This window comes from Salmo trutta, chromosome 22 (genome assembly GCF_901001165.1).
Source record: "Salmo trutta chromosome 22, fSalTru1.1, whole genome shotgun sequence".
Classification (NCBI taxonomy): domain Eukaryota; kingdom Metazoa; phylum Chordata; class Actinopteri; order Salmoniformes; family Salmonidae; genus Salmo; species Salmo trutta.
In genome coordinates, this window is record NC_042978.1 from 35,443,178 (window position 1) to 35,468,679 (window position 25,502).

The 25,502-nt window shown below is 42.0% G+C and overlaps 1 protein-coding gene across 2 annotated transcripts; it reads left to right on the top strand.

Annotated features, from left to right (window-relative positions):
• The first annotated feature begins 19,122 nt into the window (after positions 1-19,122).
• Positions 19,123-25,499, top strand: bphl (biphenyl hydrolase like). 2 transcript variants are annotated; one of them, XM_029707831.1, is made up of 7 exons: positions 19,123-19,373; positions 20,048-20,151; positions 21,595-21,779; positions 24,032-24,185; positions 24,405-24,536; positions 24,660-24,783; positions 24,969-25,353. In XM_029707831.1, the coding sequence occupies exons 1-7, from the start codon at positions 19,297-19,299 to the stop codon at positions 25,057-25,059; spliced, it is 867 nt and encodes a 288-aa protein (XP_029563691.1). In that variant the 5' UTR covers positions 19,123-19,296; the 3' UTR covers positions 25,060-25,353. The 2 variants fall into 2 exon arrangements, with proteins under 2 accessions (XP_029563691.1, XP_029563692.1); XM_029707832.1 differs by having other exon boundaries at positions 19,125-19,373; positions 21,613-21,779; positions 24,969-25,499.
• The last annotated feature ends 3 nt before the right edge of the window (positions 25,500-25,502 follow it).

Consider the following 25,502-nt stretch of genomic DNA (forward strand, 5'->3'; position numbering starts at 1 on the left):
TTCACTTCAGCAGTGATAAATTCATGAACTAATTTGAGGAAAAGATCATGATCATTAGAAATCAAATTACGGACTGCTCTTTAAATCTGCGTATTCCTCCAAAGCTCAGTTGTCCTGAGTCTGCACAACTCTGCCAGGACCTAGGATCAAGGGAGACACTCAAGTTTTTTAGTACTGAATCTCTTGACACATTGGTGAAAATAATCATGACCTCTAAACCTTCAAGCTGCATACTGGACCCTATTCCAACTAAACTACGAAACGAGCTGCTTCCTGTGCTTGGCCGTCTTATGTTGAACATAATAAATGGCTCTCTATCCACCGGATGTGTACCAAACTCACTAAAAGTGGCAGTAATAAAGCCTCTCTTGAAAAAGCCAAACCTTGACCCAGAAAATATTTTAAAAAACTATCAGCCTATATCGAATCTCCCATTCCTCTAAAAATTGTAGAAAAAGTTGTTGCGCAGCAACTCACTGCTTTCCTGAAGACAAACAATGAATACGAAACGCTTCAGTCTGGTTTTAGACCCCATCACAGCACTGAGACTGCACTTGTGAAGGTGGTAAATTACCTTTAATGGCGTCAGACCGAGGCTCTGCATCTGTCCTCGTGCTCCTAGACCTTAGTGCTGCTTTTGATACCATCGATCACCACATTCTTTTGGAGAGATTGGAAACCCAAATTGGTCTACATGGACAAGTTCTGGCCTGGTTTAGATCTTATCTGTCGGAAAGATATCAGTTTGTGTCTGTGGATGGTTTGTCCTCTGACAAATCAACTGTAAATTTCGATGTTCCTCAAGGCTCCGCTTTAGGACCACTGTTGTTTTCACTATATATTTTACCTCTTGGTGATGTCATTGGGAAACATAATGTTAACTTTCACTGCTATGCGGATGACACACAGCTGTACATTTTGATGAAACATGGTGAAGCCTCAAAATTGCCATCCCTGGAAGCCTGTGTTTCAGACATAAGAAAGTGGATGGCGGAAAATGTTCTACTTTTAAACTCGGACAAAACAGACATACTTGTTCTAGGTCCCAAGGAACAAAGAGATCTTCTGTTGAATCTGACAATTCATCTTGATGGTTGTACAGTCGTCTCAAATAAAACTGTGAAGGACCTCGGCGTTACTCTGGACCCTGATCTCTCTTTGACGAACATATCAAGACTGTTTCAAAGACAGCTTTTTTCCATCAACGTAACATTGCAAAAATCTGAAACTTTCTGTCCAAAAATAATGCAGAAAAATGTATCCATGCTTTTGTCGCTTCTAGGTTAAACTACTGCAATGCTCTACTTTCCGGCTACCCAGATAAAGAACTAAATAAACTTCAGTTAGTGCTAAACACAGCTGCTAGAATCTTGACTAGAAGCAAAACATTTTATCATATGTGTTTGCTGATTTCAAGGGCTCCTACCCATCTTTCCGATTTGGTACTGCCATACATACCTATACGTACGCTATGGTCACAAGACGCAGGCCTCCTTACTGTCCCTAGAATTTTTAAGCAAACAGCTGGAGGTAGGGCTTTCTCCTATAGAGCTCAATGTTTATGGAATGGTCTGCCTATCCATGTGAGAGACACAGACTCGGTCTCAACCTTTAAGTCTTTATTGAAGACTCATCTCTTCAATAGGTTCTATGATTGAGTGTAGTCTGGCCCACGAGTGTGAAGGTGAACGGAAAAGCACTGGAGCAACGAACCACCCTTGCTGTCTCTGCCTATCCAGTTCCCCTCTCTCCACTGGGATTATCTGCCTCTAACCCTATTACAGGGGCTGAGTCACTGGCTTACTGGTGCTCTTCCATGCCGTCCCTAGGAGGGGTGCATCACTTGAGTGGGTTAGGAGGGGTGCGTCACTTGAGTGGGTTGAGTCACTGACGTGATCTTCCTGTCCTGGTTGGTGCCCCCCCTTGGGTTGTGCCGTGGCAGAGATCTTCGTGGGCTATACTTGGCCTTGTCTCAGAATGGTAAGTTGGTGGGTGAAGATATCCCTCTAGTGGTGTGGGGGCTGTGCTTTGGCAAAGTGGGTGGGGTTATATGCTACCCTTTTGGCCCTGTCCGGGGGTATCGTTGGAGGGGGCCACAGTGTCTCCTGACCTCTCCTGTCTCAGCCTCCAGTATTTATTCTTCAGTAGTTTATGTGTAGGGGGCCTAGGGTCAGTCTGTTATATCTGGAGTATTTCTCCTGTCCTGTGTGAATTTAAGTATTCTCTCACTCACTTACTCTCTCTCTCTCTCTCTCACACACACACACACACACACACACACACACACACACACACACACACACACACACACACACACACACACACACACACACACACACACAATGCCTCAGGACTACCTGGCCTGATGACTCCTTGCTGTCCCCAGTCCACCTGGTCGTGCTGCTGATCCAGTTTCAACTATTCTGCCTGCGGCTATGGAACCCTGACCTGTTCACCGGACGTGCTACCTGTCCCAGACCTGCTGTTTTCAACTCTCTAGAGACAGCGGTAGAGAAACTCTGAATGATCGGCTATGAAAAGCCAACTGACATTTACTCCTGAGGTGCTGACCTGTTGCACCCTTTATTATTTGACCCTGCTGGTCATCTATGAACATTTGAACATCTTGGCCATGTTCTGTTATAATATCCACCCGGCACAGCCAGAAGAGGACTGGCCAACCCTCATAGCCTGGTTCCTCTCTAGGTTTTTCCTAGGTTCTGGCCTTTCTAGGGAGTTTTTCCTAGCCACCGTGATTCTACACCTGCATTGCTTGCTGTTTGTGGTTTTAGTCTGGGTTTCTGTACAGCACTTTGTGACATCAGCTGATGGAAGAAGGGCTTTATAAATACATTTGATTGATTGATTGATTAATTAATTGATTGATCAATGTATTATATACTGATAAAAAATATAAAGCAACAATTTTACAGTTCATATAAAGAAATAAGCAATTGAAATAAATATTAATTACGGCCTAATCATGGGTGGGCCTGGGGGAGGGGGGGGGCATAGACCCACCCACTTGGGAGCCAGGCCCACCCACTGGAGAGCTGGCCCAGTCATCAGAATTAGTTCCATCAGCTGTCCGGGTGGTTGGTCTCAGATGTGGTCTGCGGTTGTGAGGCTGCTTCGATGTACTGCCAAATTCTCTAAAATAATGTTGGAGACAGTTTATAGTAGAGAAATTAACATTCAAACCTCTGGCAACAGCTCTGGTAGACATTCCTGCAGTCAGCATGTCAATTGCATCCTCCTTGAAAACTTGAGACATCTGTGGCATTGTGTTGTGTGACAAAACTGCACATTTTAGAGGGGCCTTTTATTTTGGCAAAGGAGAATTGCTCACTAACAGAGATGTAAACAAATTTGTGCACAAAATTTAAGAGACAAGCTTTTTGTGTGTATGGAAAATATCTGGGATCTTTTATTTCAGCTCATGAAACATGGGATCTACACTTTACATTTTGCATTTATATTTTTGTTCAGTATAGAAATAGATGCAAATATATTTTAGCCTAGGCTACTGGTCTGAACAACCTGTATAAAATGTAGCCAATATTTTCGGGATAATTTATCTCCCAGTAGCTGGTGACATGCCCTCTTAACAAGCAGATAGTCGAGCAGTCACTCCTTGCGTGTAGTTTTCAGTTCATACGATCTTGTCTGGTGGCTAAATTCAATATCTAGCCACCAGACTAAATATTTTAGTATGACTAAAACAACACCCCCAAAGCAACTCCACAAGGTGAGATCTTGCATGGAGCCCCAGGCTGAGGGAGATTGACAATTCTTTTGTGTTTCTTCCATTTGCGAATAATCGCACCAACTGTTGTCACCTTCTCACCAAGCTGCTTGGCGATGATCTTGTAGCCCATTCCAGCCTTGTGTAGGTCTACAATCTTGTCCCTGACATCCTTGGAGAGCTCTTTGGTCTTGGCCATGGTGGAGAGTTTGGAATCTGATTGATTGATTGCTTCTGTGGACAGGTGTCTTTTATACAGGTAACAAACTGAGATTAGGAGCACTCCCTTTAAGAGTGTGCTCCTAATCTCAGCTCATTACCTGTATAAAAGACACCTGGGAGACAGAAATCTTTCTGATTGAGAGGGGGTCAAATACTTATTTCCCTCATTAAAAAGCAAATACATTTTATAACATTTTTGACATGCGTTTTTCTGGAATTTTTTGTTGTTATTCTGTCTCTCACTGTTCAAATAAACTTACCATTAAAATTATAGACTGATAATTTCTTTGTCAGTGGGCAAACATACAAAATCAGCAGGGGATCAAATACTTTTTTCCCTCACTGTACATATGAGATGAGTAAAGCAGTATGTAAACATTATTAAAGTGACTAGAGTTCCATTATTGAAGTGGCCAGTGATTCCAAGTCTATGTACTGTATGTTGGGCAGCAGCCTCTATTGTGCCTCTATTACCACCGTCTTGAGAGCCCTGCAGATGCGGGCGGTGCAGTTGCCATACCAAGCGGTGATACTGCCCAACAGGATACTCTCAATTGTGCATCTGTAAAAATATGTGAGGGTTTTAGGGGCCAAGCCAAATTTCTTCAGCCTCCTGAGGTTGAAGAGATGCTATTGTGCCTTCTTCACCACACTGTCTGTGTGGGTGAACCATTTCAGATAGTCAGTGATGTGTACACCGAGGAACTTGAAGCTTTCCACCATCTCCACTGCGGTCCCGGTCCCGGATAGGGGCGTGCTCCCTCTGCTGTTTCCTGAAGTCCATGATCAGATCCTTTGTTTTGTTGATGTTGAGTGAGAGGTTGTTTTCCTGGCACCACTCTCCCAGGGCCCTCACCTCTTCCCTGTAGACTCTCTCGTCATTGTTGGTGTCAGGCCTACTATTGTTGTGTCGTCTGCAAACTTGACGATTGAGTTGGAGGCGAGCGTGGCCACGCAGTCAATGATGAACAGGGACTACAGGAGGGGCTGAGCACGCACCCTTGTGGGGCCCCTGTGTTGAAGATCAGTGAAGTGGAGATGTTGTTTCCAACCTTCCTCACCTGGGGCGGCATGTGAGGAAGTCCAGGACCCAGTTGCACAAGGCGGGGTTCAGACCCAGGGCCCTGGGCTTAATGATGAGCTTTGTAGGGTACTATGGTGTTGAATGCTGAGCTGTAGTCAATGAACAGCATTCTTACATAGATATTCCTCTTGTCCAGATGGGATAGGGTATTGTGCAGTGCGATGGTGATTGCATCGTCTGTGGATATATTGGGGCGGTAAGAAAATTGAAGTGGGTCTAGGGTTTCAGGTAAGGTGGAGGTGACATGATCCTTAACTAGCCTCTCAAAGCACTTCATGATGACAGAAGTGAGTGCTACGGGGCGATAGTCATTCAGTTCAGTTACCTTTGCCTTCTTGGGTACAGGAACAATGTTGGACATCTTGAAGCAAGTGGGTACAGCAAACTGGGATAGGGAGAGATTGAATATGTGTGTAAACACTCCAGACAGCTGGTCTGCACATACTCTGAGGACGCGGCTAGGGATGCCGTCTGGGCCGGGAGCCTTGCGAGGGTTAACACGCTTAAATGTCTTGCTCATATCGGCCACGGAGAAGGAGAGCGAGCCTACAGTCCTTGGTAGAGGGCCGTGTCGGTGGCACTGTGTTATCCTCAAAGCGGGCAAAGAAGGTGTTTAGCTTGTCCGGAAGCATGACATCGGTGTCTGCGACGTATCTGGTTTTCCCTATGTAGTCGATGATTGTCTGTAGACCCTGCCACATACTGTACGGCTGCTAAATGACTTAAATGTAAAATGTAAATGTCTGAGCCGTTGGATTGCGACTCCACTGTACTGCCGTTTTGCCTGTTTGATTGCCTTACGGAGGGAACAACTACATTGTTTGTAGTCTGCCATATTCCCAGTCACCTTGCCATGGTTAAATGCGGTGGTTTGCGCTTTCAGTTTTGCGCGAATGATGCCATCTATCCACGGTTTCTGGTTTGGGTAGGTTTTAATAGTCACAGTGGGTACAACATCTCCTATACACTTCCTGATGAACTCAGTCACCATATCCATGTATTGGTACATGCTATAGTAGTTGCAAAGTAACTAAGATGCTAAAGTTGTCCGTGATGAGATTTGAATATGTTCATGTTATACGCCCACCCATCCACCCCGACCAACAACCCTCCTTGAATTTTTGCCTTAAGTAACTTTCTATCTTATGTAACCATACCAAACATAACATATTGTATCATACTCATTTGCAGTGATAGAAGAAGTACAAAGTACTAAATTGTCATACTTAAGTAAAAAGTAAATGCTATACATCAAATTCCTTATATTAAACAAACCAGAAGACACCATTTTAATGTTTTTATTTACACAGACAGGGGCACGGTCCAACACAGACATCATTTACAAATGCAGTATTTGTGTATAGTGAATCCGCCAGATCAGGTAGTAGGGTTGGCAATGAGTTACAGTATAATGATTGGTGGCTGAATTGGACTGTAATCCTGTCCTGCATGAGCATTCAACATGCAATGAATGGGAGTAAAAAGTACATATTTTCTTTGGGAATGTAGTGGAGTAAAAGTAAAAGTTGTCAAAAATAGAAATAATAAAGTAAAGTACAGATACCCCAAAAACGACATAAGTAGTACTTTAAAGTATTCTTACTTAAGTACTTCACACCACTGCTAATTTTAGTGTCCCGGATTTACATTTACTATGTTACGTTTTGTCTATGAGACCCGTCTGGATAGACAGAGAGATCCACCCTGACAGGTATAGGGCTATATGGAGGGGGCAGAGGAAGCAAGCCTATAACCCATACCTACAATAGGCTACAAAACCCACAGGGCTCCAACAGAGGCCCAATAATCCATATCCCTCCTCAATTGTGCTGGATTTTAACCATCTGCTGCATACATTTACATAGGCGAAGGCTACAAGTGTAACAAAGAATGAATCCTGACTAGATGGAGGATTTACTACAAGTAGCCTACAAAAACAAATTATAATATTTTGGGATGTCCAGTATGGTTTTGGCATTCATTGGGGTTGAGATAACTAGAGATTATTTTCTGCTGTTGCTGTTGTTATTGTTGTAGACTATTCTAGGGAAGTCATAGTTGTGTCATTTACAGTAACCTAACCTTTGCCTTCAATGTTGTTACACCTCCACTGTTCTGTGATGTATTTTTAGCAGGGCTTTGTGTCTAGCCTCAATGTGTTCCTGTGTGTGGTTACTGTGTACGACATGCGTTGGAGGGCTGCCGAGAGCAGAGGCGTTTACAATAAGAGAGAGAGTTTCTTAAAGAGGAATGGCCTTTATAGAGATGTGTGCGAGCGAGAGAAAGAGAGCGAGAGATAGAAAGAGTGTGTGTGTTGGATTCAGTGGTACTTGGGGAGAAGAAACGCACTGTGTGCAGTAGTATGTAGGCCTGGCCTACACTGCTGAAAGTAACAGGGAGGGGGTTTGAGGGAGGTCACAGAGGTGAGTAGGCAGAAACGGGTAGTGTGTTCATATGATTTGAGGAAATAACTCTGAAACAAGGAAGAGGGGGGATTTTCTCTAAAAGGTGGAGGGGAATGGAGAAAGGAGGTAAATAACCTAGGAGTTCGTTTCAGAGAGCTTAAAATAAATGTACAGAAAAGCAAGTGAGAGAGGAGTGTATGACAGACCTATAGGCTACTAGTCTTGTATAAAGGTCCTGTAGTGAAGGCTCATTGACACTAATGGTGTGGCTTGACTAACATTTAATGTTAAAAATACATTCAAATGTTTCTAAGTGAGGCTTATTAGTAAGATTTTATTATATTTTTCCAAACAATATAAACATACACAGACAATAGACAGCAGACAGACGCACAGAAGCAACCACACCACCCCTGCCTAGCTCTCACCTCCTCCATGGCCTGCAAGACTCTATTACACATTAACTCAAATTGCACCACTCTGTGCTTTTTTGTCGCTCACACCGTTTCAATATTCAAATAATAATACATTTGATTTTTCCACTGTCCCAACGATGGAGGATCACTTGATTTCCAGTTTTTAAGCAAAACCTTTTTCAAAATGATTGACGAGAAAAGTACGATGCACATATGCCATGCCTTGAAATATGCAGGTAGAGGGATTAAAAGTCTATTTATATTGTAAACTTTTTACAGCCAACTTTCTGACTTCGCCCATAGCTTTCAGACTTGTTAGCACTCCCAGAAGGCATGAATCATTGAGTCACAGTTAGTTTTGCACTTTAGACATGACTCATTCTGTACATTAGTAATACTGGATTAAGTGTATATTTTAGTTAACAGTAATTTAGTTAGTTATGTTCCAACATTCCCTCCATCTTGTTCCAACATCAGTTCTTTTCAGGTCTTGGTTCCAATAGTTTATATTTGTTTTCTAAGAGATTGTCAGTTGGATAGGCTCTCTGCAAGGTTTTGTATATCTTACCCATCATATGACCTATCATTTTCTCACTCAAATAGAATTCCCTCAATTTTGCTCTGATGCCCAAAAGATTTCAGATTGCGTGATATAAAGCTTTTAAATTGCTATATTTGAAAATGTCTACATTGGCCAGGCCAAAATGTATTTTTAATTATGTAATGGAAATAATTGTATTTACTATTACAAAGTAATTTAGTCACTATGCCTTTAATTTTAAATCTGGGCCAATTTACCAGCTGAATTTTGAAAAACTACTGATTGTTCTATAGGGGTGTGCTATTGGTTCTTGTCATTTAATGTTCTTCCATATTGTTATAGTGTTCTTACCTACGAAGTTGTTAATGTTCTTAGCTCCATCCTTTGAAAACAAACACCTGAAAAGATTCTGAGGATGAGCATGTGCATCTTCAATATGTACTCTTTTTCCTCTTCAGTGCATTTAACAATTCCAAGTCTGGAAGGTTAAAACTACCCTCAGACATAGGGACATGCAAAACTTTCCGATTTATTCTATGAGTTTTATTTTCCCAAATAAAGTCTTATGGCCAAATATACTTTTTTAAAGAATGTCTTCGGTGGGGTAATTGATTTTAATATAACTTAAATAACTTTTTGGAAGCACTGAATTGAGTGACGTGTGTTGTCATTTGAGTAAATAGAGGCACTACTTTGTCCCAGAATGTCAAACAAAAATCTATGTGAAAACCGTCCCACAGCTGGTACTTTTCTCTGCGGTAAATGTTTTAACAGTGAATATTTATTTTTGATTGAGTTCTATTTTTAGTGATTATTTTTTGTCTGGTGATAGTTGCTTTACGGTTTTTGAGTCTAAGAAGGGTGTAGGATCAGTCCAATTGCAAAAAGTATTGGCACAGTGACCATTTTTTTATTGTTTTGGGCTCTGTACTCAGAATTATACAATGCTGAAATTATACAACGACTATTAGGTTACAGTGCAGACTGTTACAGTTACAGTGCAGCTTTAATTTGTGTGTATTTTCATCCATATCAGGTGAACTGTTTAGAAATTACAGCACTTTTTGAACATAGTCCCCCCATTTTAGGGGACCAAAAGTACAGTGCATTCGTAAAGTATGCAGAACCCTTGACTTTTTCCACATTTTGTTATGTTACAACCTTATTCTATTCCAAAAATGTTCCTCATCAATCTCCACACAATACCCCATGTTTGTACATAACTATTCATACCCTTTACTCAGCACTTTGCTTAAGCACTTTTGGCAGCGATTACAGCCTCAAGTCTTCCTGGGTATGACGCTATAAGCTTGGCACACATGTATTTGGGGACTTTCTCCCATTCTTCTCTGCAGATCTTCTCAAGCTCTGTCAGGTTGGATGGGGAGCGTCACTGCACAGATATTTTCAGGTTTCTCCAGAGATGTTCGATCAGGTTCAAGTCCGGGCTCTGGCTGGGCCACTCAAGGACATTCAGAGACTTGTCCCGAAGCCACTCCTGTGTTGTCTTGGCTGTGTGCTTAGGGTCGTTGTCCTGTTGGAAAGTGAACCTTCGCCCCAGTCTGAGCGCTCTGGAGCAGGTTTTCTTCAAGGATCTATTTGTACTTTGCTCCGTTCATCTTTCCCTCGATCCTGACTAATCTTCCAGTTCCAGCCACTGAAAAATATGACATGCACTGTCATCTGTGGGACCTTATATAGACAGGTGTGTGCCTTTCCAAATCATGTCCAATCAATTTAATTTACCACAAGTTGACTCCAATCAAGTTGTAGAAACATCTCAAGGATGATCAATGGAAACAGGATGCACCTGAGCTCAGTTTTGAGTCTCATAGAAAAGGGTCTGAATACTTATATAAATAAGGTATTTCAGTTTTTTTATTTGAAAGAAATTTCTAAAATTTCTAAAAACCTGTTTTCTTTTAGTCATTATGGGGTATTATGTGTAGATTAATGAGGGAAAAAATGTGTTTCATCCATTTTAGAATAAGGCTCTAACATAACAAAATGTGGAAAAAGTCAAGGGGTCTGAATACTTTCTGAATGCACTGACCAGGTAAATCCAGGAAAAAGCTATGATCCCTTATTGATGTCACTTTGACCCCTTATTAAATGCACTTCAATCAGTGTAGATAAAGGAGAGGAGACAGGTTAAATAAGGATTTTTAAGCCTTGAAACAATTGCAATATGGATTATGTATGTGTGCCATTCAGAGGGTGAATTGGCAAGGCAAAAGATTTAAGTGCCTTTGAACGAGGTATAGTAGTAGGTGCCAGGTGCACTGGTTTGTGTCAATAACTACAACGCTCCTGTGTTTTTCATGCTAAACAATTTCCCATGTGTATCAAAAATGATCCACCAACCAAAGGACATCCAGACAACTTGAGACAACTGTGGGAAGTATTTGAGTCAACATGGTCCAGCATCCCTGTGGAACGCTTTGGATGCCATGTAGAGTCCACGCCCTGACAAATTGAGGCTGTTCTGAGGTAAAAAGGGGAGGTGCAACTCAATATTAGGAAGGTGTTCTTAATGTTTTGTACACTCAGTGTGTATGTTGAAGAGGGTGGGGTTCAAGCCAATTTTAACTGCACACTTGTTAGTGTACATTGATTTTATAAATGTTATATGTTTTTCCCCCAACACCACTTTCCATCAATTTGTATAGCAGACCCCAAATATGCTTTTTGTGCATATGGAACATGTCTGGGATCTTTTATTTCAGCTCATGAAACATGGTTTTGTGTGTTCCAATATTCCCAGAAGAGGTTAGATTCAATCGATTCTTCAATTACCTTGAGCTGATTTTTGATGTGTTGTTCCTTCTTTTTTCCTTTGTGTATTTCTGTACTGTTTTAGTGTTTCACCATAGTGAAGATGTAGGCTCAGGTTTTCTGGGTCTCTGTGTTTTTGGTTGGATATGTTACTAAATTTCTTTATTAGGGTTTTGTATTCATCAAAATGTTTTCATTGTTGTTAATTCTCGCTCCCTCCCTGCTGCCATCTATCTGTCACAGGAGGAACTAAGGTCCTACACTCAGTCCTGTAATGTACACTGTAGTAATAGGCCTTTCTCTATAGTCTAGTACCTGAGTCAGACACACTGTCTGTCAATCATTCAATAAAAATATCCTCTTAGATGATTTATAACTCTCAGAGTGATTTACTAAAAGCCATTTCCTAACTTCGCTCCGCCTAATTACCAGAGAGAAAAAAAACATAAAAATGTAAAGTAAAAGTCAAGACAATGTTTCCGGGTTTAAAAAATAAAATATAAAAATTGTGCAGATGCTGTATAAATCTGTCCCATAAAGTAGTACAAAAAAACCCATCTCCCCTCATTTCAAATCACTGAGCACGGAAAGGGACAGTGTTACGGATACAGGTTTCCTGTGTGCATTTGTTTTCTCTCCTTCTGCCCTAGTCACAGGTGGCAGTCATCAGTCGCCACTGAAGACACACCTGCTCCTTTTCCCTTACCCAATCACATCCCCTTTCCCTTGGTTTAAAAACCCAGTCAGTTGTTTTCCCAAAGTCTCTCTCTCTGTCTCCCTCTCTCTTTGGATTGGTACATCTCTCTTTTGTTTTTGTGCCTACATCTCACTTTGTCCGTTGTCTTGTGAGTATGTATTGCTGTGGTGTATGACTGTTTGTTTGTTGGTGGAAAAAGGGGATACCAAGCCAAGTCGCCAATGGGCATACATTACCCGTAGGAAAACTTTGTCTAAGTACCCTAGTTAGAACTGGACGGACCACCCACTGTATGTTATTGGTTAGCTAGCTGTTCTTGAAGCAGGTAAGACTAGCTTAGGTTTTATAAAAAAAGATTTATTAGTTCTTTCCTTGGGTCCAGCTCAGCCCCTCCCCCCCATTACCGTGTGTTTGAAATAAACCTAAAGTGTTTGACGGTAGGTTTAGGTTGTCTGTGGATTTCTTTTAGTTCTCACTGTTCCTTTTCACTGTTATGATTTGCATGAGATATGTTACGGGTCTCGTTTCCATCCCCCCTAGACTGCATGGCCAAAGGGATTTGTAACAGACAAACTTGCTTATCTTGGCACAAAGCAGTCTATTCTTAATTTAAAGTTACCTTTGACCTTAGTGAAGCCAGCCCAGTCCACCAAGAACCAACCTTTCAAAACATGCCTATAGGTGTCTCTGCCTTCCTGACTGCTCAGGGGCCGAGCTAGACTGACTGACCACAGTGAGTAGACCACCAGGGCAAATCAGGCCAGTCTGTCTTGTTCATGTAAGGAATAGGAGCTATGGCCAGAGTAAAATATCTGTCTTTTCTTCTGCCTCGCTCTCCATTTGGCATAAGCAAAGAAATCTCGATATAATCAAATGATTTAAACACGGAATAGGGCAGTTTTACATGCACACACACAGACAGAGACAGATCAATAGAAACCCTGCCCAGACCAGTGGGACCCCCACTCCAACCAATCAACACTCCCCCAAGTCAACCATGCCCACACCCCATTTAGGCCCCCTCAGATCAGACCTATGCCCCTCCTGCCCACCCCATGTCCCCTACTCCCGCAAAGAGGGCCTCAACATGGAAGTCACACATACGCCCAGGTCGTGAGCAGGCAAACAGGCCCAACCCCCCCCACTCTTACACTAGCTCAAGCCTGTGACATATACCAGATGCTCAGCAGGCTCTGCTCACACTTACTGGCCTGAGGCCAAACCACACGACCAACAACATTAGACACTTTATGGAACACAAAGCCTTCACTATCTCATCCTGAAATATCCAAGGTCATCTGCCTTTGGCCTAAAGAGCAGGAACCTGGACTTCACCAAAGAAATCAGAATACAGACATTGTCATCCTGCAAGAAACATGGTATAGAGGAGATTGGTTGCCCTCTAGGTTACAGAGATCTGGTAGTCCCATCCTGTCACGTGTGCTCCCTCTCCGGCCTCTAGGTCACCAGGCTGCTCGTGATGGCGCACACCTGTCACTATCGTTACGTGCACCTGCGTGTCATCACTCACCTGGACTCCATCACTTCCCTGATTACCTTCCCTATATATATGTCACTCCCCTTGGTTCCTTCCCCAGGCGTCATTGTTTCTGTTTCAGTTTCATGTCTGTGTGTTGTCCATGTTTCTTATTTTGTATTATATTGTGTTTATTTATTAAAACACTCACTCCCTGAACTTGCTTCCCAACTCTCAGTGCACATCGTTACACATCCACCAAACTACCAGGTGTGCAACAGGGAAGGGACTCAGGGGGTATGCTAATTTGGAATAGAGCAGACCTAACTCACTCTATTAAATTAATCAAAACGGGAACATTTTACATTTGGAAATTGTCTTAACAGAGAAAAATGTCCTCCTGTGTGCTACCTACAGTTGAAGTTGGAAGTTTACATACACCTTTACCAAATACATTTAAACTCAGTTTTTCACAAATCATGACATTTAATCCTAGTAAAAATTCCCTGTTTTAGGTCAGTTAGGATCACTACTTTATTTTAAGAATGTGAAATGTCAGAATAATAGAATTATTTATTTCAGCTTTTATTTCTTTCATCACATTCCCAGTGGATCAGAAGTTTACATACACTCAATTAGTATTTGGTAGCATTGTCTTTAAATTGTTTAACTTGGGTTAAACGTTTCGGGTAGCCTTCCACAATCTTCCCACAATAAGTTGGGTGAATTTTGTCCCATTCCTCCTGACAGAGCTGGTGTAACTGAGTCAGGTTTGTAGGCCTCCTTGCTCGCACACGCTTTTTCAGTTCTGCCCACAAATTGTCTATAGGATTGAGGTCAGGGCTTTGTGATGGCCATTCCAATACCTTGACTTTGTTTTCCTTAAGCCATTTTGCCACAACTTTGGAAGTATGCTTGGGGTCATTGTCCATTTGGAAGACCCATTTGCGACCAAGCTTTAACTTCCTGACTGATGTCTTGAGATGTTGCTTCAAAACATCCACATAATTTACCTTCCTCATGATGCCATCTATTTTGTGAAGTGCACCAGTCCCTCCTGCAGCAAAGCACCCCCACAACATGATGCTGCCACCCCCGTGCTTCACGGTCGGAATGGTGTTCTTTGGCTTGCAAGCCTCCCCCTCTTTCCTCCTAACATAATGATGGTCATTATGGCCAAACAGTTTTATTTTTGTTTCATCAGACCAGAGGACATTTCTACAAAAAGTACAATCTTTGTCCCCATGTGCAGTTGCAAACCATAGTATGATTTTTTAAATTGTGGTTTTGGAGCAGTGGCTTCTTCCTTGCTGAGCGGCCTTTCAAGTTATGTTGATATAGGACTCGTTTTACTATGGCTGTAGATACTTTGTACCTGTTTCCTCCAGCATCTTCACAAGGTACTTTGCTGTTGTTCTGGGATTGATTTGCACTTTTCGCACCAAAGTACGTTCATCTCTAGGAGACAGAACGCGTCTCCTTCCTGAGCGGTATGACAGCTGCGTGGTCCCATGGTGTTTATACTTGCGTACTATTGTTTGTATAGATGAACGTGGAGGTCTACAATTTTTTTCCGAGGTCTTGGCTAATTTCTTTTGATTTTCCCATGGTGTCAAGCAATGAGGCACTGATTTTGAAGGTAGGTCTTGAAATACATACACAGGTACATCTCCGATAGGCTAATTGACATCATTTGAGTCAATCAGAAGCTTCTAAAGCTAATAAAGACAGCGTCTCCATCCTGGAGGGGGAAATCCATAATGTCCAGGCTCAGGGACATGTACTAGACTGTGGCGACCTAAATGGCAGAACTGGACAAGAACCTGACACCCTCAGCACACAGGGGGACAAACACCTGCCTGGAGGTGACAGCATTCCCTCCCCCATATGCCCCCCTAGACACAACTATTACAACATAACCAACAAAAACGGGTCACAACTCCTGTAGCTCTGTCGCATGCTAGGTATATACATAGTCAATGGTAAGCTTCGAGAGGACTCCTGTGGTAGGTACACCTATAGCTCATCTCTTGGCAGTAGTACTGTAGACTACTTTATCACTGACCTCTACCCAGAGTCTCTCAGAGCGTTCAGTCAGCCCACTGACACCCCCTATCAGATCACAGCAAAATCACAGTCTACTTGTACAGAGCAATACTCAATCATGAGGCATCAAAGTCAAAGGAACTGAATAATATATAGATGGAATGAAAGTATTGTAGAAACCTACCAAAAAACAATTAGGCAACAACAAATTCAATCCCTTTTAGACAACTTCCTGGACAAATATTCCACTATAATAGTGAAGATGTAAACTTGGCAGTAGGAAATCTAAACAGTATATTTATCTCTCAGCTTCCCTATCAAATCAAAAAATGGCTAACAGAAAACTGAAAATTAACAACAATGACAAATGGTTTGATGAAGAACGCAAAAACCTAAGAAACCTTTCCAACCAAAAACATAGAGACCCAGAAAACCTGAGCCTACGCCTTCACTATGGTGAATCACAAAAAAAATACAGAAATACAGTACGGAAAAAGGAAGAGCACGTCCGAAATCAGCTCAATGTAATTGAAGAATCCATAGACTCTAACCACTTCTGGGAAAATTGAAAAACACTAAACAAACAAGAAGAGTTATCTATACAAAATGGAGATGTACTGTATGGATAAACCACTTCTCCAATCTTTTTGAATCTATAACAAACAGCAAAAACATATACATGATAATATACAAATCTTAGAATTAACTATTAAAGACTACCAGAACACAGTGGATTCTCCAATTACATTGAATGAACTACAGGACAAAATACAAACCCTCCAACCCAAAAAGGCCGGTGGTGTTGATGGTATCCTCAATGAAATTATAAAATATACAGACAACAAATTCCAATTGACTATACTTACTCTTTAGCATCATCTTTAGCTCTAGCATCTTCCCCAATACTTGGAACAAAGGACTGATCACCCCAATCCACAAAAGTGGAGACAAATATGACCCCAAAAATTACCGTGGGATATGCGTCAACAGCAACCTTGGGAAAGTCCTCTGCATTATCTTTAACAACAGACTCGTACATTTCCTCAGTGAAAACAATGTACTGAGCAAATGTTCAATTGGCTTTTTATCAAATTGCCGTATGACAGACCACGTATTCACCCTGCACACCCTAATTGACAAACAAACAAACCAAAACAAAGGCAAAGTCTTCTCATGCCTTATTGATTTAAAAAAAGCCTTTGATTCAATTTGGCATGAGGGTCTGCTATACAAATTGATGGAAAGTGGTGTTGGTAGAAAAACATACGACATTATAAAATCCATATACACAAACAGCAAGTGTGCGGTTAAAGTCCCTTAAGTAAGCTGGTCCTGGGTCTCTGTTCACAAACACAAACAGACCACACAGAGTCCCAGCACAGCATCACAACTAGACCCAACCAAATCATGAGGAAACAAAAAGATAATTACTTGACACATTGGAAAGAATTAACCCAAAAAATGAGGAAACTAGAATGCTATTTGGCCCTAAACAGAGAGTACACAGTGGCAGAATACCTGACCACTGTGACTGACCCAAACTTAAGGAAATCTTTGACTATGAACAGACTCAGTAAACATAGCCTTGCTATTGAGAAAGGCTGCCGTAGGCAGACCTGGCTCTCAAGAGAAGGCAGGATATGTGCACACTGCCCACAAAATGAGGTGGAAACTGAGTTGCACTTTCTAACCTCCTTCCAAATGTATGATCGTATTAGAGACACATATTTCCCTCAGATTAAAAAGATCCACAAAGAATTCGAAAAACAAACTCAATTTTGATAAACTCCCATATCTACTGGGTGAAATACCAGAATGTGCCATCACAGCAGCAAGATTTGTGACTTGTTGCCACAAGAAAAGGGCAACCAGTGAAGAACAAACACCATTGTAAATACAACCCATATTTATGTTTATTTTTCATTTTGTAGTTTAACTATTTGCATATCGTTACAACACTGTATGTCGACATAATATGACATTTGGAATGTCTTTATTCTTTTGGAACTTCTGTGAGTGTAATGTTTACTGTAAATTGTTATTGTTTATTTCATTTTTGTTTATTATCTACTTCACTTGCTTTGGCAATGTTAACATTTGTTTCCCATGCCAATAAAGCCCTTGAATTGAGACAGCTGAGCGTTCCACCGGAGGGGGTGATTGGAGGGTGGTAATGTAAACACCAATCAGAGCGTGGGTAAACCTTGCCAATGAGGTGTTAAGGGGAACACTCAACACAGAAAGCATTCTGTTCTCATCTCGCATAAAGCAGCTCGTATAATCACACATCACACTATGCCCCAGGGCATGTTCTTTTCAACCTTGATCAGGTATTCCCAAACTGGGGTACGCCCAATGCCGTCAAGAGTACACCAATAAAAATGTGATTCAACAGATATCATTAATAATAAGGGGCTAGAAGCAATTTGTAAGTCGCTCTGGATAAGAGCGTCTGCTAAATGACGTAAATGTAAATGTTATATGGTGAGCTACTGAGTGGCTAGGACAGGCAAGCCCCATACTATTGTGGAGGACTTAATTCTTCCTGCTGCCGCGGATATGACTGGGACAATGCTGGGGGAAAAGGCCAAAAAAACTATACAGACAATGCCTTCATCAAACAACACTGTTCCACGACGCATCAGTGACATGGCAGGAGATGTTTTGAAACAATTAATGCTTCGCATACAAGCCAGTGAATTATATGCATTACAGCTGGATGAGTCGACAGAAGTGGCAGGCCTGGCACAGCTCCTGGTATATGTCCGTTATAGTGGGTCAATTAAGGAAGACATCCTCTTCTGCAAACCACTGTACACCAGGACAACATGAGAGGATATTTCTAAAGTACTGGACAGCTTTGTGACATCAAATGACTTTGGTGGTCAGGATGTGTTGGTATCTGTATCGATTGGGCTATGACAGGGAGACATAGTGGAGTGGTAATGCACATGCAAACTGTTGCTCCCGACACCACTTGGGAACACTAGCATCCACCGAGAGGCTCTTGCTGCCAAGGGAATGCCTGACAGCTTGAAAGATGTTTTGGACACTACAGTGAAAATTGTTAACTTTGTTAAAGAAAGGCCCCTGAACTCTTGTGTATTTTCTGCATTATGCAATGATATGGGCAGTGACCATGTAATGTTTTTACAACATACAGAAGTGCGCTGGTTATCAAGGGGCAAAGTATTGACATGTTTTTTTGAATTGAGAGAGTAGCTTAAAGTTTTCTTTACTGACAATAATTTTCACTTTTCTGACCGCTTGCATGATGATGAGTTTCTCACACGACTGGCCTATCTGGGTGATGTTCGAAAGGGTACGAATGTTCGAAAGGGTACGAGACTATAAAAAGATAGGGAACCACTGGCCAAGATGGGGGCTGTAGTGATACTATAACATTTAACTGTACCACTGTATAATTAAATAGTATACTTAGAGAAATAAGGACATGTAATTTCCATTAGAGCGGTCACTTGACTATCTTGTCACTATAATAGAACATTTTTGCTAAGGTGATGGCTAGAACTCAAACAGCAGGCTAGAACTCAAACAGCATGTTATGATAATTAACGTAACAGGTTAGGAGAATTTGGCTAAGATAAGGAAAAAGTGTTAAAATTTCAATTTTGACGTTAATTTAACAAGAGCTGTATCCCATCAAGCATGACCCTTTGGCTAATATGAGCTAGGGAAAGATTTGCCTCCGTACTTTCGCCAAAACGCACACTTGTCGAAAGTGTCGGCAGGTTCTTCAAGCTTCAAGGTTCTTCACCAAAACAAACTTTGCTTTACACGTTTACCTGTCAGTACAGTTCAGCTGTGACAAAGTTAAATGAGAAATTGTGTGAGGTGAAACCCATTTAGAAACGTTTTGTCAACGAAATGGCGATGTTATTCTGGGGAAGAGGACTTCGCAACGCTGTTACCAAAAAGGCTATGCAAGGAGTCCAGCTCTACTGGTAATACATGCAGTTCAAGTGTCCGTAAACACGATGTGCATTCTACGGTAGCTAACTTAGCTAGATAATTATTTGCAGATATTACAACAATGGTTCGTGGTTAGCAATGAAAATACTTAGAATAGTCTATGCCTCCAATACAGCTGTCATGCACGTTGTCTGGCTATCGGTGCAGTTTAATATATTGACAGACGATGGCGCTATTTACCAATCTCAGGTTCCAGTTGCAGCGTATGAAATGTAATATACATTTGGTTTGAGATCAGTCAAATTTCAAATGTATTTATAAAGGCCATTTTACGTCAGCCGATGTCACAAAGTGCTATACAGAAACACAGCCTAAAACCCCAAACAGCAAGCAATGTAGGTGTAGAAGCACGGTGGCTACGACAAACTCCCTAGGAAGAAACCTAGCGAGTAACCAGGCTCTGAGGGGTGGCAAAGCCTCTTCTGGCTGTGCCGGGTGGAGATTATAACAGTACATGGCTAAAATGTTCAAACGTTCATGGTTGTAGAGGGTGCAACAGGTCAGCACCTCAGGAGAAAATGTCAGTTGGCTTTTCATAGCTGATCATGATACTAGATTCATAGATTATCAGTTAAAATACACATGAATTGTCAGTCTTTATTCATCAAGTAGATAATCTGTCTAATTGTGTTTGTTTTCCCTTCAGTACGTCAGTGGTATCAGGCAGAGAGCGTGTGAATGGGGTGGATCTGTTCTACCAGCAGACTGGAAAAGGAGACCATGCTGTTTTACTACTGCCTGGAGCTCTGGGTAGGTAACAACACTAGTAACATGGTCCCCAGGCTATAAGTGTCTGGTGCACAACACTGCCACCCTCTGTCACTTCCCCAAACCTTGTCCATTGACTGTCTAAAGTTGTAGATGATGATCTCTTTCAAATATGGAGTAGCCTAAATCATACGTCACACTACTGATTAAGGCATCTGCCCATCAGAGCATCAACATCTCCAATCTTGTCTCATTGATTGGACTCCAGGTTAGCTGACTCCAATTAGGTTTTGGAAAAGTCATTAGCCTAGGGGTTCACATACTTTTACCAACCTTACTCTGTGAATGTTTAAATTATGTATTCAATATAGACAAAAATACAATAATTTGTGTTTTATTAGTTTAAGTACACTGTGTTCGTCTATTGTTGTGCCTAAGATGAGGATCAGATCACATTTTCTGCCTAATTTATGCAGAAATCCAGGTAATTCTAAAGGGTTCACATACTTTTTTTTGCCACTGTAATTTTCCCTTGTCTGACCACTTGCATGATGACGAGTTTCTCACACGACTGGCCTATCTGGGTGATGTTTTTTCTCACCTGAATGATCTGAATCTAGGATTACAGGGACTCTGCAACTATATTCAATGTGCGGGATGAAATTGAGGCTATGATTAAGAAGTTGGAGCTCTTTTCTGTCTGCATTAACAAGGACATCACACAGGTCTTTCCATCATTGTATGATTTTTTTAGTGTGCAAATGAACTCAAGCTTACGGACAATGTCAAATGTGATATAGCGAAGCACCTGAGTGAGATGGGTGCGCAATTACGCAGGTACTTTCCCAAAACGGACGACACAAACAACTGTATTCGTTATCCCTTTCATGCCCTGCCTCCAGTCCACTTACCGATATCTGAACAAGAGAGCCTCATCGAAATTGCAACAAGCGGTTCTGTGAAAATTGAATTTAATCAGAAGCCACTTCCAGATTTCTTGATAGGGCTGCGCTCAGAGTTTTTTGCCTTGGCAAATCGCGCTGTTAAGACACTGATGCCCTTTGCAACCACGTACCTATGTGAGAGTGGATTCTCGGCCCTCACTAGCCTGAAAACTAAATACAGGCACAGACTGTGCGTGGAAAATGATTAAAGTTTGAGACTCTCCAATACAACCCAACATTGCAGAGTTATGTGCATCCTTTCAAGCAGACCCTTCTCATTAACCTTCAAATGTATAGCCCCGTTGGAAAATATAAATGTACTGTTTGAAAATGTGAAGGGATTTTTTTTATATATCATTTTTTATATATTTTTTTTATGTGAATCACATTTTTATTTGGCGTACCCCCGACGGCATTGCACGTACCCCAGTTTGGGAATACCTGGCCTACGGTATAGAAAACTTCATAAAAACACATAGTAAGTTGTTTTGGGTCCTCATCAGAACAGGCATAGACCCTCTATAATGTTGGTTACCAGCAGTGTGCGTTCCTGTAACAGGAAGTGCTCAGACTGACTTTGGGCCGCAGCTGAAGTCTTTGAGTAAGGACCACTTCACTGTGATTGGTTGGGACCCTCGCGGGTACGGAAACTCCCGCCCCCCGGAGAGAGACTTCCCTCTGGACTTCTTTGAGAGGGACGCCAAGGACGCTGTGGACCTGATGCAGGTCAGAGTCAAACCAATCAGGAATCACATTGGGAAGATGCTTTAAAATGTTGCTGTACAGGGTATGTAGAGTGTGTCTCTTAATATTGCGTATTCCGCAACTGTAAAGTCAGCACACAAGATTATAGTGACTTTCTCCGCAACACAGAGAAACAGGACTACTCTGGAGAGCATGAACTACACAGTTGCCTCTTGCTCTTTGTATGTGAGGACAGTCAGCCAAGTAGATTTCCTTATTTATCTGTGAACATGTATGTTTTTCCCCTCATTGCTTATCTGTGAACGTCTGTGTCTTTTCCCTCATTGCTTATCTGTGAATGTGTGTATGCCTTTTCCCTCATTGCTTTTCTGTGAACGTGTGTACAGTCGTGGCCAAAAGTTTTGAGAATGACACAAATATTAATTTTCAGAAAGTCTGCTGCCTCAGTTTGTATGATGGCAATTTGCATATACTCCAGAATATTATGAAGAGTGATCAGATGAATTGCAATTAATTGCAAAGTCCCTCTTTGCCATGCAAATGAACTGAATCCCCCAAAAACATTTCCATTGCATTTCAGCCCTGCCACAAAAGGACCAGCTGACATCATGTCAGTGATTCTCTCGTTAACACAGGTGTGAGTGTTGACGAGGAAAAGGCTGGAGATCACTGTCATGCTGATTGAGTTTGAATAACAGACTGGAAGCTTCAAAAGGAGGGTGGTGCTTGGAATCATTGTTCTTCCTCTGTCAACCATGATTACCTGAAAGGAAACACGTGCCGCCATCATTGCTTTGCACAAAAAGGGCTTCACAGGCAAGGATATTGCTGCCAGTAAGATTGCACCTAAATCAACCATTTATCAGATCATCAAGAACTTCATGGAGAGCGGTTCAATTGTTGTGAAGAAGGCTTCAGGGCGCCCAAGAAAGTCCAGCAAGCGCCAGGACCGTGTCCTAAAGTTGATTCAGCTGCGGGATCAGGGCACCACCAGTACAGAGCTTGCTCAGGAATGGCAGCAGGCAGGTGTGAGTCCATCTGGACGCACAGTGAGGCAAAGACTTTTGGAGGATTGCCTGGTGTCAAGAAGGGCAGCAAAGAAGACACTTCTCTCCAGGAAAAACATCAGGGACAGACTGATATTCTGCAAAAGATACAGGGACTGGACTGCTGAGGACTGGGGTAAAGTCATTTTCTCTGATGAATCCCCTTTCCAATTGTTTGGGGCATCTGGAAAAAAGCTTGTCCAGAGAAGACAAGGTGAGCGCTACCATCAGTCCTGTGTCATCCCAACAGTAAAGCATCCTGAGACCATTCATGTGTGGGGTTGCTTCTCAGCCAAGGGAGTGGGTTCACTCACAATTTTGCCTAAGAACACAGCCATGAATAAAGAATGGTACCAACACATCCTCCGAGAGCAACTTCTCCCAACCATCCAGGAACAGTTTGGTGATGAACAATGCCTTTTCCAGCATGATGGAGCACCTTGCCATAAGGCAAAAGTGATAACTAAGTAGCTTGGGGAACAAAACATCGATATTTTGGGTCCATGGCCAGGAAACTCCCCAGACCTTAATTCCATTGAGAACTTGTTGTCAATCCTCAAGAGGCGGGTGGACAAACAAAACCCCACAAATTCTGACAAACTCCAAGCATTGATTATGCAAGAATGGGCTGCCATCAGTCAGGATGTGGCCCAGAGGTTAATTGACAGCATGCCAGGGTGGTTTGCAGAGGTCTTGAAAAAGGGTCAACATTGCAAATATTGACTCTTTGCATCAACTTCATGTAATTGTCAATAAAAGCATTTGACACTTATGAAATGCTTGTAATTATACTTCAGTATTCCATAGTAACATCTGACAAAAATATCTAAAGACACTGAAGCAGCAAACTTTGTGAAAATTAATGTGTCATTCTCAAAACTTTTGGCCACGACTGTATGCTTTTCCCTTAATTGCTTATCTGTGAACGTGTGTATGCCTTTTCCCTCATTGCTTATCTGTGAATGTCTGTATTATTTTCCCTCATTGCTTATCTGTGAATGTCTGTATTATTTTCCCTCATTGCTTATCTGTGAACGTGTGTATGCCTTTTCCCTCATTGCTTATCTGTAAACGTGTCTTTTCCTTCATTGCTTATCTGTGAACGTGTGTATGCCTTTTCCCTCATTGCTTATCTGTAAACGTGTGTCTTTTCCTTCATTGCTTATCTGTGAACGTGTGTGTGTCTTTTCCTTCATTGCTTATCTGTGAATGTCTTTCCCATGGTAGGCTTTGAGATTTCCAAGGTTCTCTCTGCTGGGCTGGAGTGACGGAGGCATTACTGCTCTGATCGCAGCAGCCAGGAACCCCTCCCTGGTCAAGAAGATGGTGGTGTGGGGCTCCAATGCATATGTCTCACCACAAGATGTAAAGATCTACAATGGTGAGGTCTTCTTATTGGTGTGTGCGAGCATGCTTTGGAGAGACTGGATGAGGCAGCTCCGCATGTGTCTGGGTTTGTGTAATACAGCCTGTGTGTGTCCATGTGTCTTCTACACCTGCATTGCTTGCTGTTTGGGGTTTTAGGCTGGGTTTCTGTACAGCACTTTGAGATATCAGCTGACGTAAGAAGGGCTATATAAATACATTTGATTTGATTCAGCGATCCGTGATGTGTCTCAGTGGAGTGAGAGGATGAGGAGGCCCATGGAGGAAGTGTATGGGGCAGAGCTCTTCATTAAGACCTGGGAAGGATGGGTGGATGGGATTGGACAGTTCGCCCAGAGACCAGAAGGTAAGGGCAGCAACATCTTTGCAGCAAAGATTCCAATTTTCCAGTTCCACTTGTCAGTTCCTGTGTTAGGCAGTATCTGTATAGATCCTTAGACTTGTGTTCTGTCTGTCCTGTATTGTTCAGGAAGCATCTGTATGGAGCTGCTGCCTCAGATCAGCTGTCCCTCTCTCATCATCCACGGAGAGAAGGATCCCATGGTGCCCAGCTTCCACCCTCAGTATCTCCTCAAACACATCAAGGGTTCAAGGTGAGCTGATTCCCCCATTGCATTCCTTCTTTTGTTTTCCTATCCTCCCTTCTGTATGTTTTTCTCTCTTATAGAAGCATTGTATGAAAATACATGCTAACTGTACATCATTTCTGTGTCAATGTTTAACTACAACCACTAATGATACGTACAACCTCCACTGTAACATCTTCTTCGGTGTCCAGGTTGCATCTGATGCCGGAAGGGAAACACAACCTACACCTGAGGTTTGCTGCCAAGTTCAACAAGCTCGTTGAAGACTTCCTGAACCAGTGATGGACATAGGAATAGGGTGCCATTTGGGACGCTGCTTAACATTTTGCACTACTTTTGACTAGGACCCTGGTCAAAAGTAGTGCAGTATGTAGGGATTAGGGTGCCAATTCAGTTACACAAGTACTGCACCCACAGGAAATGAAAAGCTTTCAGGCCTGGGTCTGTGTTCAAGAGTGGACAACATTGAAGGAGCACTATAGCAAGCAACAATAATAATCAGAGTCTGGTCCATTAATTAACTGACTTACTGGTATATGAGCCAAAATAAATACACATCCACATGACTATTGCAAATGTTATGTATTAATTCCTTGTGTAACTTTTTGCATCATTTTGTATTGTGACCAGTCCTCTGTTTTGTACTGTTGTGTGTCATATATGGCATGTTATGTAAATGTTGCATTTGCACCAACTGTTATGCCATGTAAAACAAAGCAAAAGAA